Source organism: Prenolepis imparis, unplaced genomic scaffold, assembly GCF_030444845.1.
Source record: "Prenolepis imparis isolate NDT839.2.m4 unplaced genomic scaffold, iyPreImpa1.0 SCAF_3, whole genome shotgun sequence".
Taxonomy (NCBI): Eukaryota; Metazoa; Arthropoda; class Insecta; order Hymenoptera; family Formicidae; genus Prenolepis; species Prenolepis imparis.
Genome location: NW_028141161.1, coordinates 19,539,595 through 19,567,042, shown reverse-complemented (window position 1 = coordinate 19,567,042; position 27,448 = coordinate 19,539,595). Strand labels below are relative to the sequence as shown.

The 27,448-nt window shown below is 37.6% G+C and overlaps 2 protein-coding genes across 4 annotated transcripts in view; one reads left to right on the top strand and one right to left on the bottom strand.

Moving 5' to 3' along the window:
* LOC145933979 (zinc finger protein rotund) overlaps positions 1-27,448 on the bottom strand; it is a 155,357-nt gene that overhangs the window by 57,654 nt on the left and 70,255 nt on the right. For 2 of the 3 annotated variants that reach the window (XM_083034086.1, XM_083034084.1), the window contains exons 3-5: positions 16,746-16,814; positions 16,614-16,665; positions 1,956-2,131 (exon numbers count right to left, since the gene is read on the bottom strand). In XM_083034086.1, the coding sequence (XP_082890212.1) occupies positions 1,956-2,131; positions 16,614-16,665; positions 16,746-16,814 (297 nt within the window). The remainder of the gene's footprint in view (positions 1-1,955; positions 2,132-16,613; positions 16,666-16,745; positions 16,815-27,448) is intronic. The other variant, XM_083034085.1, reaches the window with a different exon arrangement.
* Positions 10,364-27,448, top strand: part of Rpl13 (ribosomal protein L13) — a 169,483-nt gene continuing 152,398 nt past the window's right edge. Inside the window, exon 1 of the mRNA XM_083034095.1 lies at positions 10,364-10,376. The gene's annotated coding sequence lies outside the window, so the exon portion shown is untranslated. The remainder of the gene's footprint in view (positions 10,377-27,448) is intronic.

The following is a 27,448-nucleotide window of genomic DNA, read 5'->3' as shown; positions in this document are numbered from 1 at the left end:
ATTATTTTTAATAATGATTTAATTATATTATTTGGATTTTCCAAATTTAAAAAGTATTTATTGTCAGTGGGGTTTAGCGCGTATTTATATATTTCAAACTCGAGCGAAACATTATGCGATCATAAATGGCAAGATATTGAAATTTAGGGGCATTTAAATACTGTTAGAATTTTTACAATGTAATAAAAAGAGAAATTTTTATTACAAGGTAAACTTTTATTCTGTGCTCTCCAGGTATCAAAAATAGTGTATTTGTCAAACTTAGTAAGATTTTAGTAATTATGCCCCGTAAAAATCTCTTTGCGATAGTTTTTGTCAAAGTAGTAAGAAAAAGTGTGATAAATTTTAATCTAATATATCATAACCAATCTTTATTAATCGCCATTAATTAGATAGAAAGTCATTCTGATGCAATATAACGTCAAAATGGCATTAAAATAGTTACTTTTGCTATATCTGGAGCTCTTAACGGAGATTTTACTATACTTATCATGTATTCGCAAAAGTTAAAATTTACGGTTTCTTTTATTTTGTTAGACAAAAGCATACCGTAAAGGGATTTTTCGAAATGTTCCCTTAATGTCGCCTTAAACACTAAAATAACCACTAAAATCTATTCATAAAACAATTCCCGACACAACGAAGTCCAAAGACTTGGAACATTTTCCCTTTCCAGGGGGCGAATAAGGGTATTTGCTCTCTTTTAACCCTTTCAGAACATAATATAAATGCACATCTACTATAAATCTACTCCAGTAAAATACGAATAAAAAATTCGGTAATAAATAGAGAAATAAAAAAATATAACTGTATATATTGTACAGTTATATTGTATGTTATATTATATAATACTGTACGTAGTGATTGAACTACGTAGCACAGTTGTTGATTTTTTTCTTGACAGTTTACAATAGAAAATAATATTGTATATCGTAATAAAATTGTTATTTCTAAAACTCATAAATATCTAATAAAATAATAATATCGCGATAAAAATAAGTACTAATTTTATATTCAACGCTTCTAACAGACAGATAAGTTTCATTCATAATATTTGTCCAGCTCTCTCTCGAAAGCGCAAGGGTTGATGGTCGGACACAAAGATAAATTGAGAAAAATCGAATGTGAATACAGATATCTGTATAGCGAAGAAGAAGAAAGAGCAGGAAAAAATGTAACGTTTCTAATGTTGACTATTTCTTAGACTAGATGCACGCGGAAATGGAAATGCATGCGCGCGCATCGTCGTAAATTAAAAACACGCAACAACAAGTTGAGAAGAAGACTGAACCATTTGCTAATTTCAATAGTCTGAAAAGAATAACAGTGCTTCTTCTCCTTTTAATACTTTAAAAAGAAAGGGCATTCGCGCCAATAACAGCGGTGACAGCTGAATAACGTCTGTATTGTTACTGGTTTTGTACGTGGCACGTGGGAAGTGTCTCCGCAGATAATTTTTAATATATTTTTAAGACTAACGCGCGCGCACATAAAGTTTCATTTTTTAATGCTACCGTTTCCATAGGAAATGTAGACAATATATGGTGAAGACAAAGAATGGATGGGATACGGAAAAATCAACATCATAAAACTATTCTGTAAAAGTGCTCTTTCGAAGAAAAAAAAAATGAAAAGAAAAAAAAATCAACTGCCTGAAGAAGAAAAGACCGATAACGGGTTAACGCGACAATCTTAGAAGCAATTTTGAACGAATATTTCCACGACCAAACGGTAGTGCTTTCTATTCTGTTATATAACAACGTTAAAAATATTAAATATAATTATTAATATGAATGTTAAATATTAATTGTGTGCGCATTAATCGCTTCATTTAAATCAAATATATCGACGTGCTAACGCGTAGTTGAAGAATTATATAAGACACAAGAGTGAAACACTCCTCTCCACATGTATCAGTATATGAAAGAGATATCGAAGGGATTTTTTTCACTCACCTGCGGACACATCTTGCATTGGTACTTCCTCGGCGGATGCGAGTGCGGTCCGCCGAGATGAGAATTCAGATGCGACGGATGGGAGGGTTTGACGGTGAGAGGCTGAGGAACCACCAAGAGACTGGCGGGTGGACTTCCGCTGCTCGAACCTCCGGCGCCCCGATACTGCTCGTCACCTGCAATCACACATTCACAGATAGAGGAATTAGATCGGGTCACCTTGAGCGAGCGTTCGCGAGAGCCGTCGGCGAGAGCCTTGTGTATTCGCGCCCGCGACGCAGATTATCCGGTGTACGTTTTAATTACTTTCAATCATACATTAGCAACCTACTTCGATTATAAAGCAGCTCCGTGTCCGCGACGACTGAGAAAAGCAATAGCTACGTGTATAGCAATCATCGGTATTTTCCAGACTACTTAATTGGATGCTAATAATAGATTAAGCGCTCCAGATATTATATGTTATTGATGCACTTTATACAAACGAGATCGTCTCAATAGGTTTTTCCGCTTCGTAATTTGCTTCGAGTTTAAAATATGACGCGAAATACCTTGTATGTCATATAGCGCGTCATTGTCCACATCATTAACACCCAGTTTATTATTAGAGTATATAATTAACTCGATACATATCGAGTAGTCTCTCTCTCTCTCTCTCTCTCTCCAATAGATATCTTTAAAGTCCCACAAGAATATTATTATACGCAAGCTAGACTTATATGATGAGACTTATTGTGTGTATTCGCGAGATGAAGAGTTATCGTAATTTATCAGCGAGTCGCTATAAAGTGGTCGCGTCCTCTCGCTTATGTTTGTCGCGAGGAAAAAAAATGGTATTCGCGTTCAATACAAAGCGTAATATGCGTGCATATAGGACAGACATATCGATGTGCGTATGTGTGTATCGAGATGATAATACCGAGAAAGAAGCACTATGGATCGAACGGTGTCGACCAACGCTGACGCAACACGGCGTGCAAGGGGCAAGGATCCTGCAGATTGCAAGGACGAGAGTCGATCCTGCGTTACGAGAGTGATCGTCATTAAGCCGACTTCTCGATATCGTTCGCGCATATATGTATGTATGTATGTATGTATGTGACGGGCCTGACTTAGTTGTATCGCGCGAGCGTGCGAGCACGTTCGCGGTATTCCGCTACTACTTTGCACTCTTACGCATCGACACTCTTGAACGCTCTTTATGCATGCAAAAATATACACCGTCATTCTTTCGGCGCGAGCGTAGATCGCAATTTCTTGAACGCGCTCTGTCTCGCGCGTCTTGAATTTACCGAGATAAATCTTTCATCCCGATAGACACAATAGCGAATAATAAATATCTCAAATATATATATATATATATATATATATATATATATATACATTTTGACTGTTCTGGAGCGTAAAATTTTAAGATATTTATAAATTAAATTATAATTTATTTGTCCTATAATTAGTTTTATTTTTATGTTAATAATGTCATTATTATTTCTTTTTATACGTCACAGATTTATACTATAAATATGAGTTGCAAAATTTAAATATGTATATATATAAATCTGTGATATATAAAGAAATAATAATCACATTAAAAACAAATATAATTAAAAAATAATTATCAAATAAATTATAATTTAATTTATAAATTTTTTGGTATTGTATCAAACAAAATTAGTGCTCTGTGCACAACAAATCAGTTTCGACGAAAAATTAATTCTTCCTTGAAACTGACGTACCTAATCATCCGTGTCTGGCTCTTATTAGTCATTGAAATTTAAATATTAATTTAAAAATATATTAAAATTTGATGCAGAACAGTAAAAAAAGTATATTGTATATATTTATATTTATTCTCGAATATTCATGAAAATTTGACAATGGAAAAAAATTACTGATCCATTTGTTTTACATTTTTCTCAAGATTTTTACATTATTTCGTCTAAACTCTCACAATCAGACCTTTCTAAAAAAAATACACATATTATCCAAAAATGAAATATTACTCCAAAAGTCTTCCATTGATATATTGTCGTGAGAAATTATCAAACGTAAGTAGGATTTTCATTAAATAGAAATATACAATTATTGCTGTCTTAGCTGATTTTAACATTCAATCTGGAATTGTAAAATTAATATCAATCATGCGTTTCAAATCCTTTTTTTTTACGCGAACATGCTTTGCGAGCAGTAAAATCGGCCGGAAACGTTATCGGCGTTAAATGGAGGAAGTTGTAATAAATTGCGTACTTGATCTGCTTCCTGCCAATAATAGAAAAGTTTATCGCTCGACCTTGAGCAAGTAAATGTGCCTCAAAAGTGGAACCTCTCACTCGGATACTAAGATCTAAGCGCGATTTTACGATTCTCTCAGGTAGGATGCCTGATGTGTGTATATTATAATATATTTAAATTTCGATTTACGCGCGCGCGCTGACGCATGTTGCGTAAATCGGGATGCAATACGATTTTCGTCACGATTTTTTTACTGACAGATATCACTGCGAAATTTGAAAAAAGAAAAAGAGAGAGAAAGAGAAGAAAAAAACCTTAATGCACACCGCGTCATTAATGACTTCATAATTTATTAATAGCTCCTTTACTGCTCTTCACGCGCTTCGTGCGCATCTTCGCTCGTTAAGTTTAGTTCAGAGGAAGCGAGGACCCTTCTCTCTTACAAGGACGGGGAGCATCCTATGACTTTTACGACAATGCACGAGCATGTTCGGTGGAGTACATATGTAGGCGGTAGAAGACGCGCTTCTCTCTAAAGCAACCCACGCGAGTCGATATTACGTGTAAATTATTTATTGATCCGCGAGTAATCCAAGTATTATAAATCGCGGTAAACAGACGTCGTCGCTATTTAATTCGTCTAATTTAAAAATTACGAACGAAAAATGTAGTTTTTATAAAATTCATTATATTATATGCTTTTATAGAAAGTACGCTTATATTCCAGAGTAATATTAATTGATGACAACCCTCAAATCGATATTTGTATGCAAGGACGAATCTAATATAGATGTTTACTTCGAAGTATCCAGTGAGATGACATTAATTTATGCGCACAATAAATTTGATATACATATAAATTACTAGTATCATATTAATATGATATTATTAAATAAAAATAGAAAGAGAGAAGAATTTTATATTCTTTGTATAATTAAAATATTATTTTAAAATTTTCTTTAATGGTTATGTATTCATTACTCTAGATCGGAGTGATTAAGTAAATCAATGTTTACGCGGAATCGGAGATAATCAAATGATATTGTTGCGACATAATAAGAATCACTCGAGTAACCAGTAATATCGAGCGCAGCATCAAAGTTCAAGGCATACAAACGTATACTATACTTAAAGGCAATGCAATTTGAATAATTTTACCGATAAAGAAAAAAACGCCAGAGTTATGTAACATTTAAAATTTTATTTCGAAAATCGGCGCAATATTTTCGCGCGTTTTATTATAATCATATATTTCTATCGCGAAGTTCTATACTCTAATGATATTATGCAGCTTTCTGTTTCGCTTAATTCATCCTGCATGTGATGTTACGTAATCGATAAGTTACATATATTCTAATCCTTAATCAGACATGCGATCCAGGTGAAAACAGGTGCCATTTCCGAGTTTATGCAAGTTTCATTCGCCATTATTATGGATTTATCTACTTATTCACATTGTATCACCCATTCTACCTAGTAATTTGCTACCTGCTTGCCTCTCTCGTGTCGAGTGTTGCATTCGCATAAAAAAAAACTCTCTTATGCGGCAATTGCGTGCGTCATAATCGTTATCTAGCTTAAAATTAGTTTTAAATCTTTTGGCGTTATTTAAAAATTTACGAATGTTAATTATATGCGGGCGATTATAATTTTAAAACGATACCCCGATATTTCGTCACATATGTCGTCCGCACGTGGATTATTTATATTAATTTTAGACCAAAACCACGCATCCTTTCGCGTCGATCGAATTCTTTAAGAGGAGACATCAGAGACAGCTGTTTTGACGTCAGATATTTTAATTGCGGAGGACTGCGCGATTCGTTTCCTAGTATAGATATGATTTTTTTCTTTTTTTTACATATCACGTCTTCTCGCGATGTTATTCGCGGCGCTCTTTTCGCCTAATCGATCAATCTCAGAAGGCGCAGATTACATATCTATATACATAATGTATACGCACGTATGTATATACGTAACATTCTCCTCGCGGCATAACTAATTGATCTTTCCAGCCGCGCGCTTGAACCCGATAATTACCATTTACATACGTGATCTCGTGCGCGAGAGTCGCGATAATCTTTGGCCGTAACACCGGACGAAGAGGCCACCGCCTCTCCTTCGAGAGATCACCGCTTGCCGGTGCGTGCGACACACATTCGCCTCGTCAGGGAAAAATGCGAAAAACTATACTCGCGTAGGCTTCAGGTGCAACGGTATAAAATGCTCTACCTGTGATTGCCGAAGCCCAGAATACAAGCGTATGAAAATAAGGATAAAAGTGAAAATGCAAATGGAACTGGACGAAGGCTAGTGTGTTTAGCAGCGCGGCTTCGCGCTCTCATTCATCGAAATCCACTTCTCTCTCTCGGTAATCCATATAATCTGCATGATCCATTATAATGTATTTCACGCAGATGGATCTTGATCTCTCCGTCTTGAAAATTTTTACAATCGTACATAATTTACTATATATTTGCACAATTTTTTTATTATATTGCATATATTATATTAGTATGAATCACGTCAAAGCACAAAAAAAAGAAAAATAAAATTTAAGAAAAATTACACAATGTCCTAATAAATAAATCTATACGATTTACAATAACCAACAACTACATAATTTTATGCTTAACTACGCGTTGAAAGAGAGAATGAGAAATCATTTCTCGCGAGAAATAAAAAAAAAATCGGATATTAATTCAATTTTTAGCACACGTGTAAAAGGGATCCATCTTATACTCTCTCGGTGTATGAAAGTCGCGGCTTAACGCAACATTTGTCACGATGATAAGCGTAGAAATGTCAAAATATTTTTCCCGATCGAGGGCATCGGGCGATAATAATATATTTTCGTGTGACGTTCGCGCGTTGAATTTCATGAATGTATTTTCACGCACACGTGGTCCAGCCTGGACGTGGCTGCTGGACAAAAACACACACGCGCGCGCGCTTGCTTAAACCATCTCCATCCCATTTCCACCTACGTGCCACGGACACGCGTGCGCAACACACGCACGCACATTCGTGACGAGAGCGTTAATGACGTATGACGCCACACACCTCCCGGCGTTATTTGCGGTGCGTAATTTTAATGGAATTATCGCGTCTCTTTCGGCATCTACGCGAATAAAAACTGTTTTCCTCACGTCGCGCGTATATACGACCATTTTTTAGATTAACTTGACTAACGGATTGTGACAGTCTGTATGTTTCACTTTGTTTTTCTACAGGATCATTTAAGCTTTTTGTTTCACTCAATTGGCCGCGTCCTATAAATTTTATATTTGATACAACAAAACCTAATGAGAGGAATCTCTATTGTACGTATGTAAATTTACGTCAGATTAGAAACATTCGATCTTATAAGCACATAAAACACTCAGCATAAGATGAGTAATAATACAATAGATTGTGTAAAGTGTTTTTTGTCTTTAGTGTTGCTCGTATATGCGACAACTAGACATATCAATTAATAATTTTAGAAAGTAATATTGAAAATTAACAATCCCCTTTATTCAAACATAAAATTGTCTTGACTAAATAGATTTAAATTAACAAAAGATAAATTAATTATTCAATTTCAAATCCTGTATAATAATTATAATTATTGTGAGAGAAGAAAATATTATAGAAAAAATCGAATAACTGAAAAAAATGTTCTTTTTAAATACCGAGTATAACAAAGAGTTGAAATTGCAAAAGTCGGTCCTCTTTTCACATAGTTTGCTCTCAGCTTGCGAGAAGCGCGATTAATAATAATCGTGGGAGCGAGGCAATTATATTCATTGTAACACATTTAATTGTTTATCAGCCGGCGTCGTGTATGCGAAGTATGACGCAGAAATTCAACACAAGCCTCGGCAAATCGACACGCCAACAGTTCAGTGGTGGAAAAGTGGAATAAAAATCTTTGATGTGATAATATACAGTACAAGCTGCGTCGCGAAAGTGAATTCGTTGGTTAAATTTTTAATCTAAATTCTTTGAGACAAGCTTGACGACACTAATAAGAATACACGAGGAGAAAATAAAGAATATATTGATACATCTAGTTACACATTCGTTTATATTTAGAGAAAATAAACCAACTTTTTAAAATAAAATTTTATAGAATAATTAATTGTTTATTAGAGTTTTTTAATCCACTTTTAAATAATAACACAATATATCGAACATCTTCTTACCAGTCTCTTATTTCTAAAAATGTGAAACTGCAGATTACAATGAAAAAATTGTTTCAATGATAGTGTAGAAAAAAAGTGCAATATTTAAATCCACGTGTTATTATCGCGCGACTCATTCGGGTCTCGCCGCAACAATCGTAAGTGCATCCACGTGTCGTGGCCTGCACTTGTCTCGACCAGTCCTTCATGCATATTCATCGATCGTTCGCGATCGTCGCGGATCGATCCTGACGTCATGCCTAGAGTCGAGAGGATCAAGGATCCTGTCTCCGCTCTCTGCATCAATATTGCACCGCAGAGAGAATGCATCGTTCTTTCAGGTTTCTCCTCTCGCGTGATTTTTGACTCTATCGTTAGCGCGTAGGCCAAATTTCACGGTCACGATACTTGTATCGGCAAAATAAAAAAATAAAAAAAGATATACGTGTAATATATCGGATCGAATTGTTTGTGGGTGTCGTATATGTATCGAATACACGTCTATTTGTGTCTATGTGTGTACGTACACATACCTGCCTTTCCCGATTATATTTATATTTACATACATCTGTATACACGTATTTGGAACTATTTGTGGTATTACGCGGTTTCATATACAGGTGGACGCTAATGTTGAGGTCGGTAGTAAATTATGCAAATAACTCTGCTGGAAATGTCAGTGGTTGCGAACGACGATGGTCGATCCATCGACTTGCAACCGATCGTCCAACGAGCGAACCGTGAACGGGATAGAGAAAGGGAAAAGCGAGAAGGAAAGACGAAGCGAAAGGAAACGACGAATAAAATTACAAGACTGTGAGGATGGGAGATGTAAGACGCGCGTTGAATGTGACTAATGTAAAGTGAAGCGATGGACGGATGCAAGAGAGTGCAAGAGATGCACGCGCGAACGCTATAATCACGAACTGATACGTATTCCGATAAAAACAAATTCGCCTCTTCACGCTTAAGTGTATTATCTCTACTTTGTATTATTACGTTCATTTATTTTCTATAAATCATCGATCTCGAATAAACGCGTGTATTATAATATTTTACGTTGACGTATAGACGTGACGATGCAAATTTATAGGAAATGGCTTTATAACACGATAAAGAACTGCGTATCTCGGTAATCTAAGGCTACGATTATCGACTTAGATATGGATAATATCGAGAAAAAAAATTGATAATTTAACAAGTCCTTAGAAAGAGTTTTTACAAGAGCAATTCGCTCTTGTCTTGTAACGGAACAACAAGTTCGACAAATGATGGAAGATCTTTTCGCATTCAAATAGATATAGTCAGCCTGCAACCTGGTTAACTGTATCCGGGATTATTGAATCTCTTGTTTGCGTAGTGCGGTTTATTTCTGCTTCTTTGTAAACCTCAATCGAGCTACGAGATATCACATCGATAGCACGTAGAGCGGAACGATAATAATACGTTTGATACACAAATGTATTTGATTCAATGTGTACATACACGCTTTAATCCTTTCGTGTCCAACAGGAAATATATATGTTCCACTTATGACTTTTCTTCGGAAGTTCAGACGCCTCTTCCACTTCATTTCCCTTCCGCGCCGCGAAAGAAAAATTGTCAAAAAGAAAAGAATTTTTAAATTGATGAAAAAGAAGATTAATGCAAAATATCAATGGCATATATGATATTATATTATTATATTTTTTATATTAAGAGTTGTAAATTAATTTTCATTTTTTTTTTCCATCTCTTTTCATGCGCTACATAAGTTGAAAGCTGAAATAGCATAAAAGTTCTTTGCATCATTCAAAGCTTAACCGTATAATTTAATTTACTGTTATACTTTATCGAAAAAAGTTACTTAAAAATCAACAGATAATTGATATAAATAATCGCACGCAAGTAAAAATTTTATAAAGTAATAATAATTATAATAAATATTATGCAAATAAAAAAATAAAATAATTGCTCGGTAATACATCAACGTTTCCTCACACGGTGCAAACAAATCGAAACGTACATTTTCGTCGATGAGTCGCCGCGTAGACAGTCATTATTTTGACTTAAGAGATTCGGAGATGGAGCGACGGCCAAAATAGAAGTCGGATGCAGTTGTGGAGATCAGCGAGGTCACACCACGACGCTTAGTAAGTACGCCCGCCAGCATTAAACTGCCATTGTGATACGTATATTTGTACATGTCAAACCGGTCTGGAGGATTTTTCGAGTCTTCGAGAGCAGATCGCGATCGCGCAAAACTTATATATATATGTACGGGTCTGCATGTGTAGCGTTATTTTCGAATAATTTCATCACACGTATAACCGGTTGAAAAAGAAGTAACAGAATGCAACTCATCAGACGCAATTCTTAAAACCCGTCCTATTATATGCGTCGTCCAGCAGGCACGACACAATTCTAAAGTTCGATTTGTAATTGTTTGTTTCTGAGTTGCCTTTTGCCAGAGAGTAAATGAGATGTACTACGTGTTATCGTCTCTTAAAGCGATCAATCACGATTGCATCTCATAATATAACAACTGATTAATGGCAAGAGCAGAAAATTTAATATCACTTAGATCTGATCGTAGAGCAACACGATATTTATAGCTCTCATAATTTCAGTTCTTCACACGCGTGATTCGATTTTTTTTTTTTTTTTTTTTTTTTTTTTTTCTAGAGTAGTTTTATTCACTCGATGAATTTCAAGCGAGTTATGACATTCGCAAGCTTTTGAGTATTAGTAACTCAAGAAGATAATATTTTTGCTCATCGAGTCCGTCGCTTCTCTTTCTCCGTGTTATGTAGACACGGTGATTTCATTGACGTCAAACATACCGTTCTAAACGAACGGATAATAAAAAATAAATCAGCAAGCGAAATTATTGATGAGCGTGACGATATCGATTACTACTCGGTGCGAAAGGACACAGGGACAGTTTTCGGTGGCGAAGGTTAAAAGCGCGATACGTTGATAATAATAATACGCGACAATAACGGGGGTGACTGATGAGTGGCGGGATTAATTTTCGGTTGCGAAGGTAAAATCCATTTGCTAATCGTGTGTGCCATCCGCGAATATATACGACGGGACCGTCGTTATTTCGACAAACCGTCCATCCGTCTATTCCTGCGAGCCGTCGAATTCGTGCGTTTATTTTAATTTACAGCGACCTTTCTTCCACCACCGTAAACATTATTTATCTCCGTCGATATATCGACGTGACACTTATTATTGGCATTAAGGAAGCGTCATTAGTCTGTCCGTTTATATTCGCGTATTAAATAAATCAATTTGGCGTTACAATCGTGTTACATAATACCAGATATAATATAATATTACGATCGAATCGTGAACGACCACGTATCGTCGCGAGATCGTTTCAGCGTTGAGGGCGTTTCCATGAAAGCGCGAATCAACTCATTCCTGATCGATGGTACGTTACAACGACGAAGGTATATAATAAAATTCGCAGTACGACGCCGTAAAATGCGCGAACACGAAGGGAGACTTTACTCATGGTGAAATCTCCGGGAAACCGCACACGCGCGCGGGGAAGAAAAACGAGAGTGAAAAAACCATAAAAACACCTGAAGCACTTGATCGGGAAACTAGACGATCGCTAGACGGCGACTACGATATTCGCGACATGAAAGTCGCGTTGCCGCCGCCTGATGATTTTCGAAAAACACACAGATGAAATGTCTGAGGCATGAGGGAAAGTAGACACATTACTTTGCATACTTAAATGTCGATTTTAGCGATTTTTTTTTTAGTGAAAAATATCAGGTCAGGAAGCTTCCAATTCATAATTCACTGTAAATGGAAGGCTTTTAAAAATAACCTTTAGAGACGGAGATGAGTAACGTTATTATCTAATCTGAATTTTATGAGGAATATAATTCGCTTTTTATCAATTCTACAATTCTAAACTGTATAATTAAATCAATTAACATATATAATTATAAATCATTTTTTTTTTAATATTGTACAGAGATTATTGAATTTAAAATATTTAAAATATATCGTTGCCTACAGGATCATCGACATCTAACGTAGAAGGTCGGGCCTTGCAAGGCAAAAGTTGTCTGGCAGTGACCGGAAGGGACCATTTTGATTGCCGGTGAACTTTTTGCTCCCGAAACAAAAAATGTAAAATATAGCAGCTAGACAAGAGATGACCATCTTTTCTAAGAATTCGTTTCGTTTGCACACGCGTAGATTTACTCTTTTTCTCCCCCCGCCCTCCCGTTCGTCTCTTCCTTCTCTGCTCGCCGTGCACGGACACGGAAGACTCCAACTTTTAATTGACCTCGAACTCTTCGACACGTTGTAATCCGTGTCGGGAGCACGTTGTAACCGAACCGCGTTCCGACACGTTCCTCGTCCTGCATTTGCACAACGTGCTTTGATTCCGTACCGGGAATAAATGGGACTAATTGAATCTCCCCGCTTATATTCGTAAAATATCACAATTTTTCGAGATCCTTCGATATTCTCCGCTATGTACTATTATATGTATATAACGTTTTGAAATTACGTTTCTTTCTTTGGATAGCAACCGCTATTCTTTATGACAATTATTATAATTTAATCGAAAAACATAATTATATATGTTTCGATTGTCTATTATTTTTAATTCTTCTCTTAAGTCAACTTTTTTCGATATATTGTTTTGCTAAGAATAATTTTTCGTGTCTTCTGTCTTTCCTCTCGATATATGTTAATAAAGTAAAGTCATAAGTCAAGTTTTTGTATGACATTAATACATTACTATTATTGTGGAATAAAGGACCGTGTCGCTTTAAGGAAACTTGAGAAATCACAATCATGAAATGTCACATCTACATACACACACACATTTGACAGAACATGCGGTCCGATTTCTGTGCATGACTGTTTACGTGGAATCGTCCGATCGACCTGTTTACGTGGCGATTCTACCCCTTCGAACATACACGGTACTCCGTATTCTCGTATATTTGCACGTACGAAAAGAAATAGGAGTTTGCGAGGAGAGCAGATAGAGGACATTCGTTATTAAAAAAGAATAGTTCTCGCGCGCGCGCAGAAATATTTCATTTATATATTACAAAGTAACACGAGATGGTACGATCCAGGACGATAAAATTGTTACAAAGTATTCTTCGTATTATAAAAAAAAATTCCATTACCTCACTCCGTCTCCGAGAAACGGAAGTTCAAGTCGCTTTATGATCCCGTTAACATTAGCGACTATAATTCGATCGTTTCCGCAACGGGGTCCTCAGGTAGAAAATTATTTCTCAATAATTGCAGAATAATCAAGAAATCATAGGTGAGTGAAAGCTGCGTGTTGCATTAAAGTATTCTCTTCGACTCTTACGTCAGACGAGTCGTTTAAAATTGGGAGTGAAGAAAATGCCGTCTCACAATTTGGTCATCCATGCGAGATACTCGATGATCATTAAAGTCATTCACTGGAAGCGCGTTAATTTCGAAGGACGGGAGAAAAGACGTCTAGATACGCGACGGGACACAATCTTCTCCCAACTCTTCAATAACAATTAATTTAGGTTTTCAAGTTTTACACGCGCGTTTGTCTAACTAAGAGCACTTGAAAAAGCCGTGTTTCTAATAAATTTTATTAATTTCTCAATTCTTTTTAGATAAGAGAAGTTTAAATATCGAGTATTAAATAAACAATTTAATAATGATAACTCTTAATAAACTCAAAAAAAAATCAATAAATCGACAAAGGTCTTCACGCTGTCTTTTCATAAAGATATTGAATATGAACGTTTCGGTGATATAAATAAGATTACGAAAGCTTCAATTAAGATTATCACGTAAGGAGAAAAAAATGCATCTGTCCCAGTTTTGACGCCACTTCTAATTCGATTCTAAAATACATATATTCGCTGGTCAAATAAATCACGCATGTTGCGACACATTCCTCATTATTTACGTTGTTTCCAAGTCGCGACAGATGTCCTGGAGGCTGCCGACGAGGAATTTCCAAACGAGCGACTCGCATTACTTACTCGACGAGCGAATACGATAATGAGACGAGCGCGTAAAGGGGGGCCTTGAGGCTCCGTCGTCCCACACATCTTCCTTCTCCCGACTCTCTTCGCGGGGCCCGAAATTTCGGCGTCATGCGATCTGTGCATTAACGAATAGTCCAGGATCTTTGCGCAATTGCCAGGCCGGCGGCTAATTTTAGGGCCCGTCTACGTCGGGCCCGATGGGCACGAAGCGCGAAAAATATTCCGTCGATGAAAGAAATTTGGATTTGAGACACGCGATGTAATAATGATCGTACATGCGAGTAACGTTGGATCGATGTAAATTCGAGTCAAGAAGAGTTAGAATAAAGATAAAGATGCGTAAAAAAGATTATCAATATGTTTAAAGTATATACATTATTTTTAAAAAAATTTAAGTAACAAAAGAAATAAAGTTCTCGTTTATTTTCATTACTATGATACTTCCTTTTAGAATTTCTCGTAATAAAGAGCGATAAGTAAAAAAGTAAGTTCGCGTCCAATGAGCAAAATTTTCAACGCTGCCTGAATAGCGTAACCTGGATGATGACGTGTCAGACGGGTGTTGCAAAAATAGTGTTGCAATAATATTTGTCGCGCAAGCAAATGCGTTAAATTATAGAACGACATCGAGGGAGGTAGTCGTACAACTTTTTTTTTTCCCCTAACAGGTTTGTGTTTCTCTACGGTATGAATCACTGACGAGAGTCCGTCGATCCTGACGAGAATGGAAGGGTGGCGGACTTATCTCATAAACGGCTAACCTAGGCTAGTCGGCTCGCGTGCCATTGGCAGTGAAAAACAGGGATCGAAGCGTGCCTCTCCTTTTACGAACGATTGCTTAATCCTTTCTTACAAGAAGGAGGAGAAAACAAGAAACGGATTTTCGGCTCACCCGGGTCAGATTGTTATCAAAATCGCTCGATAATGCTCCTTGTCACGTAAAAAAAAATTTGATATAAATTTTTATAGATAATATATGCGATCTCGATTTTTATATAGATATATCCTTCTCTAATTTTTTCTTGTTTCTTTCTCTAATTTTATTATATATTCTAAAATCGATTGGATAATAGAAGCGCACTTCTTTTAAAATTTTACAGATATAAAAAGCAAATTAAATTATATCGACATCATATCAAATTAATATCAATTTAGATTGATATTTTTACCATTTTTGCGTTTAATCTTTTTTATAATCCTTATATAAGGTCCACTTCAAAATTATAGATATGCTCACTGTTCAGTGGATGAGATGTGCAGAATTTTTGAATGCACTTGTGTATATCATAAAAGAAGTCGTCAGTCCATTTATCTGTCTGTCTATTTTTATATACACAAGCTGCATCTTATATTTAAATAAAAACATAGTCCTGAAATTCAAGTTTCAAGGAAAAAGAGAAAGACTTGTCGAGAGGTTAAATTAGAGGACGTCAGCAAAGAAAAATAAGATTTCAAACATAAAAAAAGGAATGTTTAGTGCATACTCTACATCGGCTTGATGATAAATTCACGTTCGTACGTGCTTCTTTTTTCTCGCGCTTGGTGCAGTGTCCCCACTCTTTCTCTCCGACTTTTTCTTTCGCTCCTAATCGGTAATCTTACGTCACGCGTGCAGTCATAACCGGTTCCCGGACCAGCGGTTAGATCTTAGGAAGTGTTTGCATCTGACTCGCGAAGTCGCGACGCCAAGACGTCCTCGACAAAGTCTCGGTTCGTCGAGGACTTCGCATGACCTAACTGCCTACGATGATCCCAATAATTTTTCTAGTAAACAAGTCCTTGATCTCCGACTCGATTCACAATGATACATCGAAATGTTTCAGACGTTATTCATTCAATTTAATCGTGTATTTTTTGACTTTATGTCTTTGAACTTACTGTAAATTTTTTCTTCAATTTTTTTCTTCAATTTTTTCTTCACTTTTTTGTTTTTTTTTTCTTGAATTAAGCATAATCTTGTTTACAATTTTTTTGAATGTTTATAATAGCACTATTTTAACAATAAAAAATTTTCAACATTAAGAATTTATAGATTTATAGATTTATGTATTAAAATAAAATTCACAAAATTGATTAAAAAATATAACAACTTTTATATTAGATCGTTTCTATGAAATAGTCTTTTGTTTATAAATATTAATATAATAATGCTTTAAAAATGCTTTAAAAATAAAGCAAAGACGTCAAATCACAGACTACGTAAGAATATAGAATGTATTAAAATCATACAAGCTCTTACAACTCACCTTTCTGCAGATGACCGTGATCCGCGTTCATTTTCGCCTGCAACAGAAAGTGCTGCGCTTCACCAAGTAGAATTAGCACGACGACCATATATGAAATAGACTACTAAAATATTTCGAAGCGGGTTATCTCACCTCGTAACCTTGTTTCGCACCTCGGCTGCCTCCCCAATAGTCGCTTTCCTTGTCGTGCGGGGCGCATTGCTGCAACACATAAAAGAAAGAGAAAATGTCATTATTAGTTTTCGTGCTACGTCTTCAATAACTTCAATGTAGCTAAACTTTTTAGTTTAGTATTAATTTAAAATTCGTAGAATGAAGAAAAGAGATTTTCGTAAGATTATATCTATAACACTTTTTAAATATTTTTTCGTTTGTTGTCTTCGAAATAAACACGTCATTAAAGATATAAATATATAAAAATGTATATATTTCTTTTTTTTCTCTACTCAAAATTTTTCAATTTTTCGTAATATACATCTAATATCGATATCAGATGTCAAGAAACACAAATTCTTCGGGATGATATACATATGCGTGCCCCTATTCTGTTCGCTATAAATAATTCGACGTTTTGCTAATTAACATTCGGAAACTTCAGAAGCGTGCTTCCGCGGGATTAATCGTGTCTGCGCCACCTTGCGATGGTTCAATGGCACGCATAGAGCGACCACAGAAGAGCCATCGAAGGATGACCCCATTTCCCTTCTCACGACCCTCTAAACCACATCCATCCCCCGGCATGACCTTCCGCACCTCGACAGAGCTCGCGCCAGGTCGCGTACGCTTCCCCGAGAATTCGGGACGGACTGAGCCTCGTAAACCGAAAGTTCGAACTACTTTCTTCCGAGTTTCTATCCAAGTTTCCATGCGAGTTTCTAAAATATAAAATATTATCTTCTTCGGAATCGTAATAAAAATAACGTCTGCTTGTACAAAATATATCAATTTTTGTTTATATAAAAGAGCATTCGGTGATATATATGTTGAAGAAGTACATTTAAAGTATGCGTTGCGAAAAATACAGAATCCAAGTATCTAGAAAATTGATAAATTAACGAAGAAATATTATTCTATATACATTCTATCGTTTAATGACATATAGAATAATTGATAGCAAGTCTTTCCAAGGACAGATCAGCACATTTCTCTTTCTTTTTGTATATCGTTATTATATATACAATATATTTAAATATATATACATATATTTATCTAATTTATCTAATAATAAAAAAATATTTAATATGAAAAATAATCTTGAAATATTTTATATTAACAAACATTCGCGTAAAATATTAAAAGAGTTATCAGGATGTTTTTACGAGAGATAGTCTCGTAATATAACCGAAGGTCAAGGAGCTGAAGACTGCATAGAGAGAAGACGATATGAACCTAGTCTTGCTCGAGAAGGAGACAAAAATCGTGCCCTGAAGAAGGGTTAGTAGTAGCCCTTCGCGCTACAGGTGGCTCGTCAAACGATCCGATTCTGTCGGAATCCCGTAAGCGGTGAATAGAACGAAGATATAAGCGTCTCTGACCAAGGGTGGATGACGGACCGTCGATGATGTCCGAGCAAAATCTTTGCACCCACGAAGATTATAAACGTGGGACAGACAAGAAGGGAGACGTTACTCCAACCTACGACGGAAGTCCGTGGGACGATTTGTGTCTATTTTAAAAACGGGAAAACAGAAGTCGGAGTAGGTGGAAGATGCATTCCAGAGCAATCGACTTTAGTGGCTATGTGGGAGAAATGGTAGGGATTGAGGTACGGGGGAGAAGATCTCATCCCTTAATCCAACCGTATGTTACCACATGTCTTGTAATGACAGTTGCGTGGCTTTATTTAAAATCAGAATCTTCATCGAATCTAGATAATGAATAATGCGGAACGAAATTCTCGTTATTTAATGAGTTTGCTTTATAACTTGTTCAACAAAAACAAAATATTGAAATTTGACGAAAAAATTGTTGGAATCGCTTTTTTTCAAAATTACTAATAATCAGTAATAGTACACATTATGATATAAATGCATAAAGAAAATCAATCTTTCTTGTCTCATATGATTGTTGTATTATATTATAATAATAAATAAGAAAAAGATGTAAATTATATGTTGAGAATTAATAACAAATGTATAATAGATATTATTATACACTATCACGCACTCTTCAATTGTAGGATAAAGACGTAAAATATACTTCTTTTCTAAAGAGATAAAATAAAAATATATAGAAAACATACAACTTTTTATTTAGGAATAATCCAGTAACATATCTTGTCGTGCGCAAAAATGTGGTTGTACACACGAAGGTATCGGAAATATCAAAAGCAATGGACGTACACGTGATCAATCCAAATTGAATCTAGCGGTTCTACATGTGAGTGCGTGTAGCGCGGTTAAAATTCAGCTGGATAATTTCCATATCGGTATCAACGATATGTACACCAAAGTGTCAGCGTCCAGCAGGGAACCGCTCGCAACGAGCCCTTACGTCCAGGTTTTTCGCCCTACGTGCTCGACAGAGAAGAACGTGCCGGAGGCAGCTCCGGATTGGTAATCCAACCTACCACGGCTCGCTCGAAGGGAAGATATAGAAAAAGAAAAAAAAATACATTTTAGCTCGCATCCAGGCACTGCAGCCAGTTTCACCATCCCACCCTCCGTCCATCCACCCACCGCCGGCTCTCTTCTCATGCACCCGTTCTCGGCCCTCCTTTTCCTCCCCGGTATCCAACTCCCTTTACGCCCTTCTTTATCTCTTCGTCTCTCCCTCTCGCGCTTGCCGTTGCGAGCGTTCGCGAGAGAGAGTGTGTGTGTGTGTGTATGTATGTATGTGAGTACGTGGTCGAGCCGATGGTCGAGAAGAGCGTCCCGATAGAAAAAGGACGCCGACGCGCGGCGTCGGTAGGTGGTCGGGTAGTCGTGAAAAAAAAAATCAAACAGATAGGAGAGCCGGGTAAGGAGGCGGGGGTGAAAGGTAGGGAAAAATGAAAGGGAGGTGGGAAGAGTGAGAGGTGTGAGCGAACGAGAGAAGAGAAAAAGGGCGGAGGATAGACGGGGTGAGAAGGAAAGAGATCATGTGCGTATGTGCGACATGAGGGTGAGGGAGACGGAGCGGATGCTCGAGGCGGTATTCCGATGGCGGGGGAGCGCGGCGCATGGGCAGCCACTGGAGGGGGGAGAAAAAAGGTGCAAAAAAAATGTCGGAGCCGAGGAAACGGGAGGAAAAAATCGGGCCGTCTCTACGAAGGCGGCGGGGGGGTATGTAGAGAGAGGGGGTGGAAAAAGGACGGAACGGTGAGGAAACAGGGGGAGGAAAGAGAGGAGGGAGAGGGTGGAAGAGAAGAGCCGGCGGAGGAGGGTGAACGGAAGAAGGATAGTGAACGGGCGTAAGGGAGAGGAAAAATCGAGGGACGACGGTGAAAGAGAAGCGGGAGAAAAATCGAGAGCGCATGAAAGACGAAGAGATAACAAGAGGGACCGCGGGGATGAAAGAGAGAAAGAGACGGACAAAGACAGTGGAGTCTCGGGAAAAGAGCGGGCGAGAGAGCGACGCGCGGGGGGAAGAGAAAGAAAAGGGATGAGGTTAAAAAGATGATAAGAAAAGGACAGATGGATAAAGAGAGGAACGACGAGGAGGGTGGGAAAGCGGTACCGAAACGGAAAAGGGGAAGAAAGAGAAAGAGAGCGGCCCACACCGTGCACATGCGTGACCGTCCGTCCGCGTACGAGGCGGGTATTGATCAGCCAAAGAGCGCCACGACGCCGGGCGTCCTTTTGCGAGCCTTGCTTTTTTCGGCGCGGCGCGGAACGAAGCGGAGCGGAGCGGACGGGCGACGCGCCGTTCGTAGGAGGAGGATGAGTAGAGAAGTCGATGCTTGAGGTGGCGGCACAGAAGGAGGGTGGGATGCAAGGAGTGCCACGACCTAGCCCAACGAACTAGCCTGGCATGACGTCACTCTTTTTCTTTATCCGCTCGCGCGCGCGCGACGTCGGCGTCGCGATGTCGCGCGAGACGCTTCGGGGAGAGAGGACGACTCGTATAAAAGGGTCCCGGGAAAGAAAATCATTTTTATCTCGCATAGACGTCATAACGCGATCTTACTCCTTAAGGGAGTTACAATCTTCGAACGCGTCAAGCATCGGGAATGCACCGCGCTGCATCGTTCGATGACGTTGGTTTGTTTACTAAAGCACGTGGTCGCGTGAGGCGCGAGGTTGTACCGCGACAACAAGGACGGTTTCGGATTTAATTTTTCATTATTCAGGGACTATGTCCATTTTTATCCATTCGTGATGAGAGAGGCAATTACAATGTTCCAATATATATTTCAACTTTTCAATTAGAATAACTCGAGATTTATCACCGATTCCATGACAGCAACAACAATCGGTAACCACATTTCTCGCCTATTATGCAAATAAGATAGCCTCGTTTATCTCTTTAGCGCGTTGAATGCAAATTATGGTACCTTGTTACGTTCGTTAGAAACTACAATATAGTCAGCTTCTTAGCTTCTATAGTTGTCTAGAGAACGAATGGAAATGCTTATCATCGATCTAATATTACCTTTCAAATGAAATGTAATAATTATTTAAATTATGCATAGTCCATTTATCGGCCAAATATTAAACATTTAAGCGATAGAGGATAAGTTTCAGCTTTTCTAAATATAATAATGTCACATAAGTGACATATCGGATAATTACCTAATAGATTTTTTATTAGTGCTTTATTTCTTCTTATATCCGTCTCGTCATTACGCGATAATTCATATAATTAAATTAAAAATTAATGCAATATTTTCACGAGAACTCGCGCTGTAAACGTCTGTGTGTGAGAGAGAGAGAGAGAACAATAAAAGTTGCCTATGCAGGAATGCACGACCTATAAAAAAGTTGGACTCCAAGTTTCTCGTAAGCAACTATGTACGACCGAGTACATTTACCGCATGTACCATTTCTACAAACGATTATTACGCAAGTTTTACTATTGCGGTTAAGTTGCCCCGATGTTTAACAAGTTGCAATAAATGAATACTGTCGGTATATGCATATTGATAATAATATTATACGAATATATGTGAAAAGAGAGAAAGAGAGAGAGAGAGGGTGAGAGGGTGAGAGAGAGAGAAATTCAGTTTGATGTTAAAGGTCGGCGCTTCGAACGTTCTACGATCTAGGGACCTGTCGTTTACAGAGTTCGACGACACGGTCGACTTGGGGGGCTTATGACCCAGTGAGTCCCAACGGACGCCGGACCAAGAAAGATCCTGCGAGATGCTTCGGAGGTGAAGGAACGAGAGCCCGTTCCGCGGTAACCCGACCAGAAGCTCGGATTTCCACTCTGATAGAGCGGGACTGGAGATCGTCTCGTCGATGAACGGTCGACGGTTATTCGGTCCGATAGGACGCTGACAGCTGGTAAAACTCGGCCGTTCAAGGGTTACGCGGCACACGTGGCACACGTGGCCCTGAGGGAGGGAGAGAAAGAGAGAGAAAGAACCATTGAACTAGCTATCACTAGTGTGTCAATAGCAGCAATCTTCGAAATTACGAGGTACGAATAAACGAGAAGCAAAACGATAAGCCTTGCTAATTTTACATTTCAAAGAGAGCGCATATTTAATGCCGATTAGTACATATAATAGATCGATTAACAACCAATATCTCGATAAAAATTTCAAAAAAATTAAGTATTTTTAATAAGATTTTAATGTATTTTTTTGACAGAATTTTTGCATTGATATATAAAACTTTCAGTAAAGAAAATGTAGTTTTTAATCAATGTAAAGTCGAATCCAAATTAGGTGGCAATTTAAAATAGACTAAATTGGCGAGTTATTCAATATTAAAGATCAAGACAGACATTGGGAGAGAGAGATTTTAAGAAAATAAATAGATAACACAAATTATTCCATGCGATTTTCATGATAAATATAAAGCATAACAAAAATTTAATTTTGTAATTAATTATTTAATTACTTAGCTGTTTAATATAATTACCTAATAGTTAAAAATAAAAAAACTTACGATTCTAAATATTACATTTGTAAAACGTCTCGTATAATTGTAAAAATGTAAATTTACATCCAATCAAAAATAATCATAATTGTAAAAATATACATCTTTCTCTCTTATTCTCTTTCGAGGTAGAAAGTGTGAGAAAATTTCTCACACCATTAAAGAATTTCAGTTCTCAAAATATTCTTCATCGTATAAGTAAAGTATCTTCCCCCCTCGACTTATCTTCTGTTAAAGACCCTCCGACGCCACTACTCATTTAGGAATATGCAAGACACACGTGTCTTCCCACAGAGTGTCAGTAGAGCCATATCGCTTTCGTGGCTTTTTTGTCTTTTAGGCCTAGAGAAGCGCAAGGGTGGCCAACGAGACACATGTGGTCCATGACTCTCGTTTCCCTCCTGCACTTCCCTCGTACCTCACCGCCGGTCTCTGCCCCAGGCATGCGAGCGTTGAGAGAGAAAAAGAGGGGAAGGGACACTGAGAGTGATAAAATTCAACAGTTGGCTCCAGATTGGTGGCTTTACTCGTTCTTCTCACTCTTCACGCGTCGCCTTTCTCCTCGGCCGCCCAGCAAGTTGCCAGGATACCCTGGTTTTGATAATCGATCGCATCTGAAATTTTTTCATGACTCCTATCGCCCTTTGACCTCTCTTCTAATCTCGTGAAAATCAAGCCGATCGAAGAATTATCGATATAAAAATATTTAAATTACCGGAAAATATCACGGGAAATGAAATGCATGAAATAGAATTTTTTCTTTAGAAATTTACTATATTATCAATCTACAAACGCGATATTCTTATCCCAATCGTCTCGATAGCATTAGAATATTAATTCGGCCGAATGATGCTTAAATGGATATATGACATTCTTGACACTTTCGGAGTTAATAAAATTTAAAAACAAGTCGAAATCCCTCGAGACAGCCCGAAGAGCTAGTCGCAATATCATCGTTGGTTGATAAGATCGCTGACCCAAATGGTGCGCGGGGACGCGGAAAGGGGTACGGAACACAGACGGGGAGAAGAGATCTGACCCAGACGAGTTTTTCCGCCGGTTTCCCGGGGGTTTCCTATTTTTCCCGGTCGTAACGTCGAGCAACGGGTCGGGTCTGCAGACAATTCGCAGTAAAATTTTTACAACCACCCCCGTCGATTCTGCCGCGACAGGGGGTTGCTGATAGGCGGGGGCGGAGGGGGAGAAAAGGGGTAGACGAGGAGGTGGTGGGGAAAGTAGCCGAGCTCCAGACGCGCGGAATGGCCGCGGCCTGGTCGCGGAAACCCATAAACCTATACGTCTGTCTGTTCTACCTACCTACGACCTCCAATCTCCTACATCTCCATCTCCATCCCGCTTCCTACCCCCTTTCAACCTCTGCCATCGAGTGCCGTCGTATAACGGCATATACATGTGCCTCTCTCTCTTTCTCTCTCTCTCTCGTCGCTTTGACGTTTATCCGTCACTTACCGTTACTTTTAGCTTCGTCTTATTACGCCATCCTGCGTCTTTTTTTCAGATTTTACTGCTTAAAACGTCATGCGTTTTAATTAAGGAAAGACAAAGATTGATAGCTAAATATAAATTCAGCATTATAAATGACAGCATTATAAATATTGCTTCTCATAATATATCTGATAAGAAAATATCTTTTCGGAAAGATATTTTTCACGCGTCGTATATAGAATATAAAAAAAAATACTCAAAGTTATAAACTTTACATAATTATAAACTTATTTACACAATTATATACTTTTTTGTCAAGCAACTTATTGATATTCGTATCATAAGTATTTTCTTTCTCCGTGCCGACAACTTCGTACCTCGCAAACGACTTTAAACTCGCGGTCCTTAACCCTATCCCTAGTTTACATTTTCCTATAGTTCTCATTAGAGTGTATGTTTCTCTTCTCGACCTGGTGCGATTTGAGGGCAACACGTGGTGACCGGCTTAGCCAGAACATTTCGTGCGCATGTGAAAGAGCACAAATATAGGAATTTAAGCGCTCGCTCTCGTTTTACATATATACACAGTTTTATACAAACGATAGAATTACGCTTCAGACGCAAAGCGCGAATGTTAATTAATCATTAATGTTATCGATGACGCTTTTCTTCGTTCAAAATGATAAATGTTAATTTTATTCATTGCTATCAAATCTACATATACCTATTTATTTCTTGCATCATATTTTCTGAAAGGCACTACCATTTTGTTATACTAGATTTAAAAAAAAAATATTTTTCACATACACATATATGTGAATATGATGTAAATATAATAAGGAAAGCAAGGTCTATTCTGTTTCTAAGTCACAAAATAACACATTGTTTCTAGCTCAAAGTTATTGATCGTAATAAAAAATTAATTTAAGTCTTCACACATTCACGCTAAATGAACGATAAAAAAGAAATTTGCATAAGCAAATGATGACAATGCGAGAACTTGAATCGCATGTTTTTCTTCACATCAAAGGCACTAATTTATTAAGAGAGAGAAAAAAAACGAATCGAGAAAAGTTCTTCATGGAAAAACAAGATTAACGATATTTTGTGTACATAGTGATATTGATGCATTCATCAATATCAATATGCATAATTTAAAATTATTTCACGTACGTGCGTCAGCAGAAATTACGAATACTCGATTACGAGACTCTCGCTTTTAACTGGGAGTCACTTCTCGCGAATGTGTAGCACCGAAAGAAATTCCCACGTTCGCCGCAAAAAGCTTCTAGCCGTGTAGGAAGCTCGTTTGGCGAAGAAGGGCGGGCGAGCGCGCGAGTAGAATTATTTGAAAGAACCTCGCGGCAGTTCTCCTTTTTTCGACACTAACCGCCCGGTCGTATTGCCAAGGACGAGCGGGGGTTGAGGGGAAACTCCTTCCTCGGATACGCGGGGCGGAGGCGCGCGTTGCACTTTTCCGCGCGGTAAAAACGCGGAGGGCGAAACTCACCGAGGGATATTTCCTCACTGGAAGATCGTTTCGGCTGCGATGTGCAGCGACGGATCGATGCGTTTTCCGCAAGCGACCCGTACCGGCGGAAAATTGCCCTTCTTTCAACATTACCGGAGAATTTACGTTCGCCCAGAATTCGCGATAATAATAATCAATCGCAACTCCAACTCGGCATTTTCTATTTTATTTTTACGTAATCGTATTCGACTTATCGCGGGTCAGTTGCGAGGCAAATAAATATTTATTATTCACAGATGTTCTATACGCGAATTATTATTAATAATCAAGCAGATAAATTAAAAAAATAAAATAAAACAACTGGAGAATTTTACGAAGATTTCTTTTAAACGTTTATCAAGAAAAGTTTCTCTCATCCGGACTAACGACGCAATTTCCGTTTGTAGAAAATCAGAAAAAAAATTTGCAATTAACGCTAAAAGGTCTCGGAATACTTGAACACTCTCGGAAATTCTACGAACCGTGGTCAGCACTCGGCGGTTTTCAAAAGGGCCACGTGACTCCCCTTTAGGTCCAACTTTTCGTTTGACCGAGTTTTCCGGCTTGCATAAACTCAAGGGCAAACGTTCGCGGATGTCGACGTTGCGTTGTACTCTTTAAGCGTTATTTCAAAAAAGCGCTGCACCTGTATTTGCTCACGCTAACCGAATATTCTAAAAAAATTCTTCAAGGAAACACATACTGGAATAATTTACATGCTAATACAATAAAAAATTTGCAATAAAATGTAAGCAAATTTAATGCAATAATATAGCGTTTACCTCTATGCAGAATCCTGATACACTTAATCGAACTTTATCGCGAGAAAATATATCGATATCTGGACGAGATAAGAGTATTTGTCGGCGTGTGTATGTTTGTTACTGATAGAACTCATCGCGATAAAAATATGTCTCGCGGAATTTGTTGCGGTAACCAAAATACCCGGTTTCGATGCGGCGACGATAAAAAATGCATTCGTGAGAGAATTCCAGGATAGAATGAAATTCCACTTCTCTCGGCGAAATATAGTCGATCGTTTTTCGACCGATCGTTCTTGACTACGGGGTCTGATAGCATCTTGAATGAAAATACGTTGAGAAACGAGTCGCGTAGGTGAAGACGCGTCGAAATGAAATTCCTGAAGGGTCGATCTCTCTCTCCTTTCCTCCCTCTCTCTCCCTCTCTCTCTCTCTCTCTCTCTCTCTCTCTCTCTCTCTCTCTTTCCCCTCTACGGCATCCCCTATTCATGGTAACCCTTTGCCCCAGTTTCGTCATGTATTCAAGCGGATTAAAGTCGCGAAAGGGAACAAAAAAGGGTAATGCATGAAGCACGTTGTAGTACGAAAGGCACAAAAAACAAAATATTTTGTTTCTTTCTTTTCCAAAATATTCTGTAAATATTAATTTTGATATAATATACATTAATATCCAACAATATTTTACTAGGAAGCATTCTCTCTTTAGTTATTTAATAATATATATTATATATATTATAATAATAATATATATTAATAATATATATTATATATTATTAAATTCCTCTTGTGTAAATTAATTTTTGAACAACATAAACAATTTTTATGTAATTTATTATTATATCTCATTAATTTATTAGCTATTAGAATATAAAACAGTCATCTCAAGTATTTTTTCGTTTTGTCATATAGAAAATATGCATATACTGATCTTAAAGGAGATCTCAATAAAAATTCTCTACGATAAAGATACATTGCCATCTAAAGCGAAATATCTAGAGGGATGAAACAGTCAATCGGCATTACGACCCTCTATTGGTACAGTAGGGCAAAGCAACCCTTCATTTCTCGAAGTCAATGGTTACGAATCCCTGT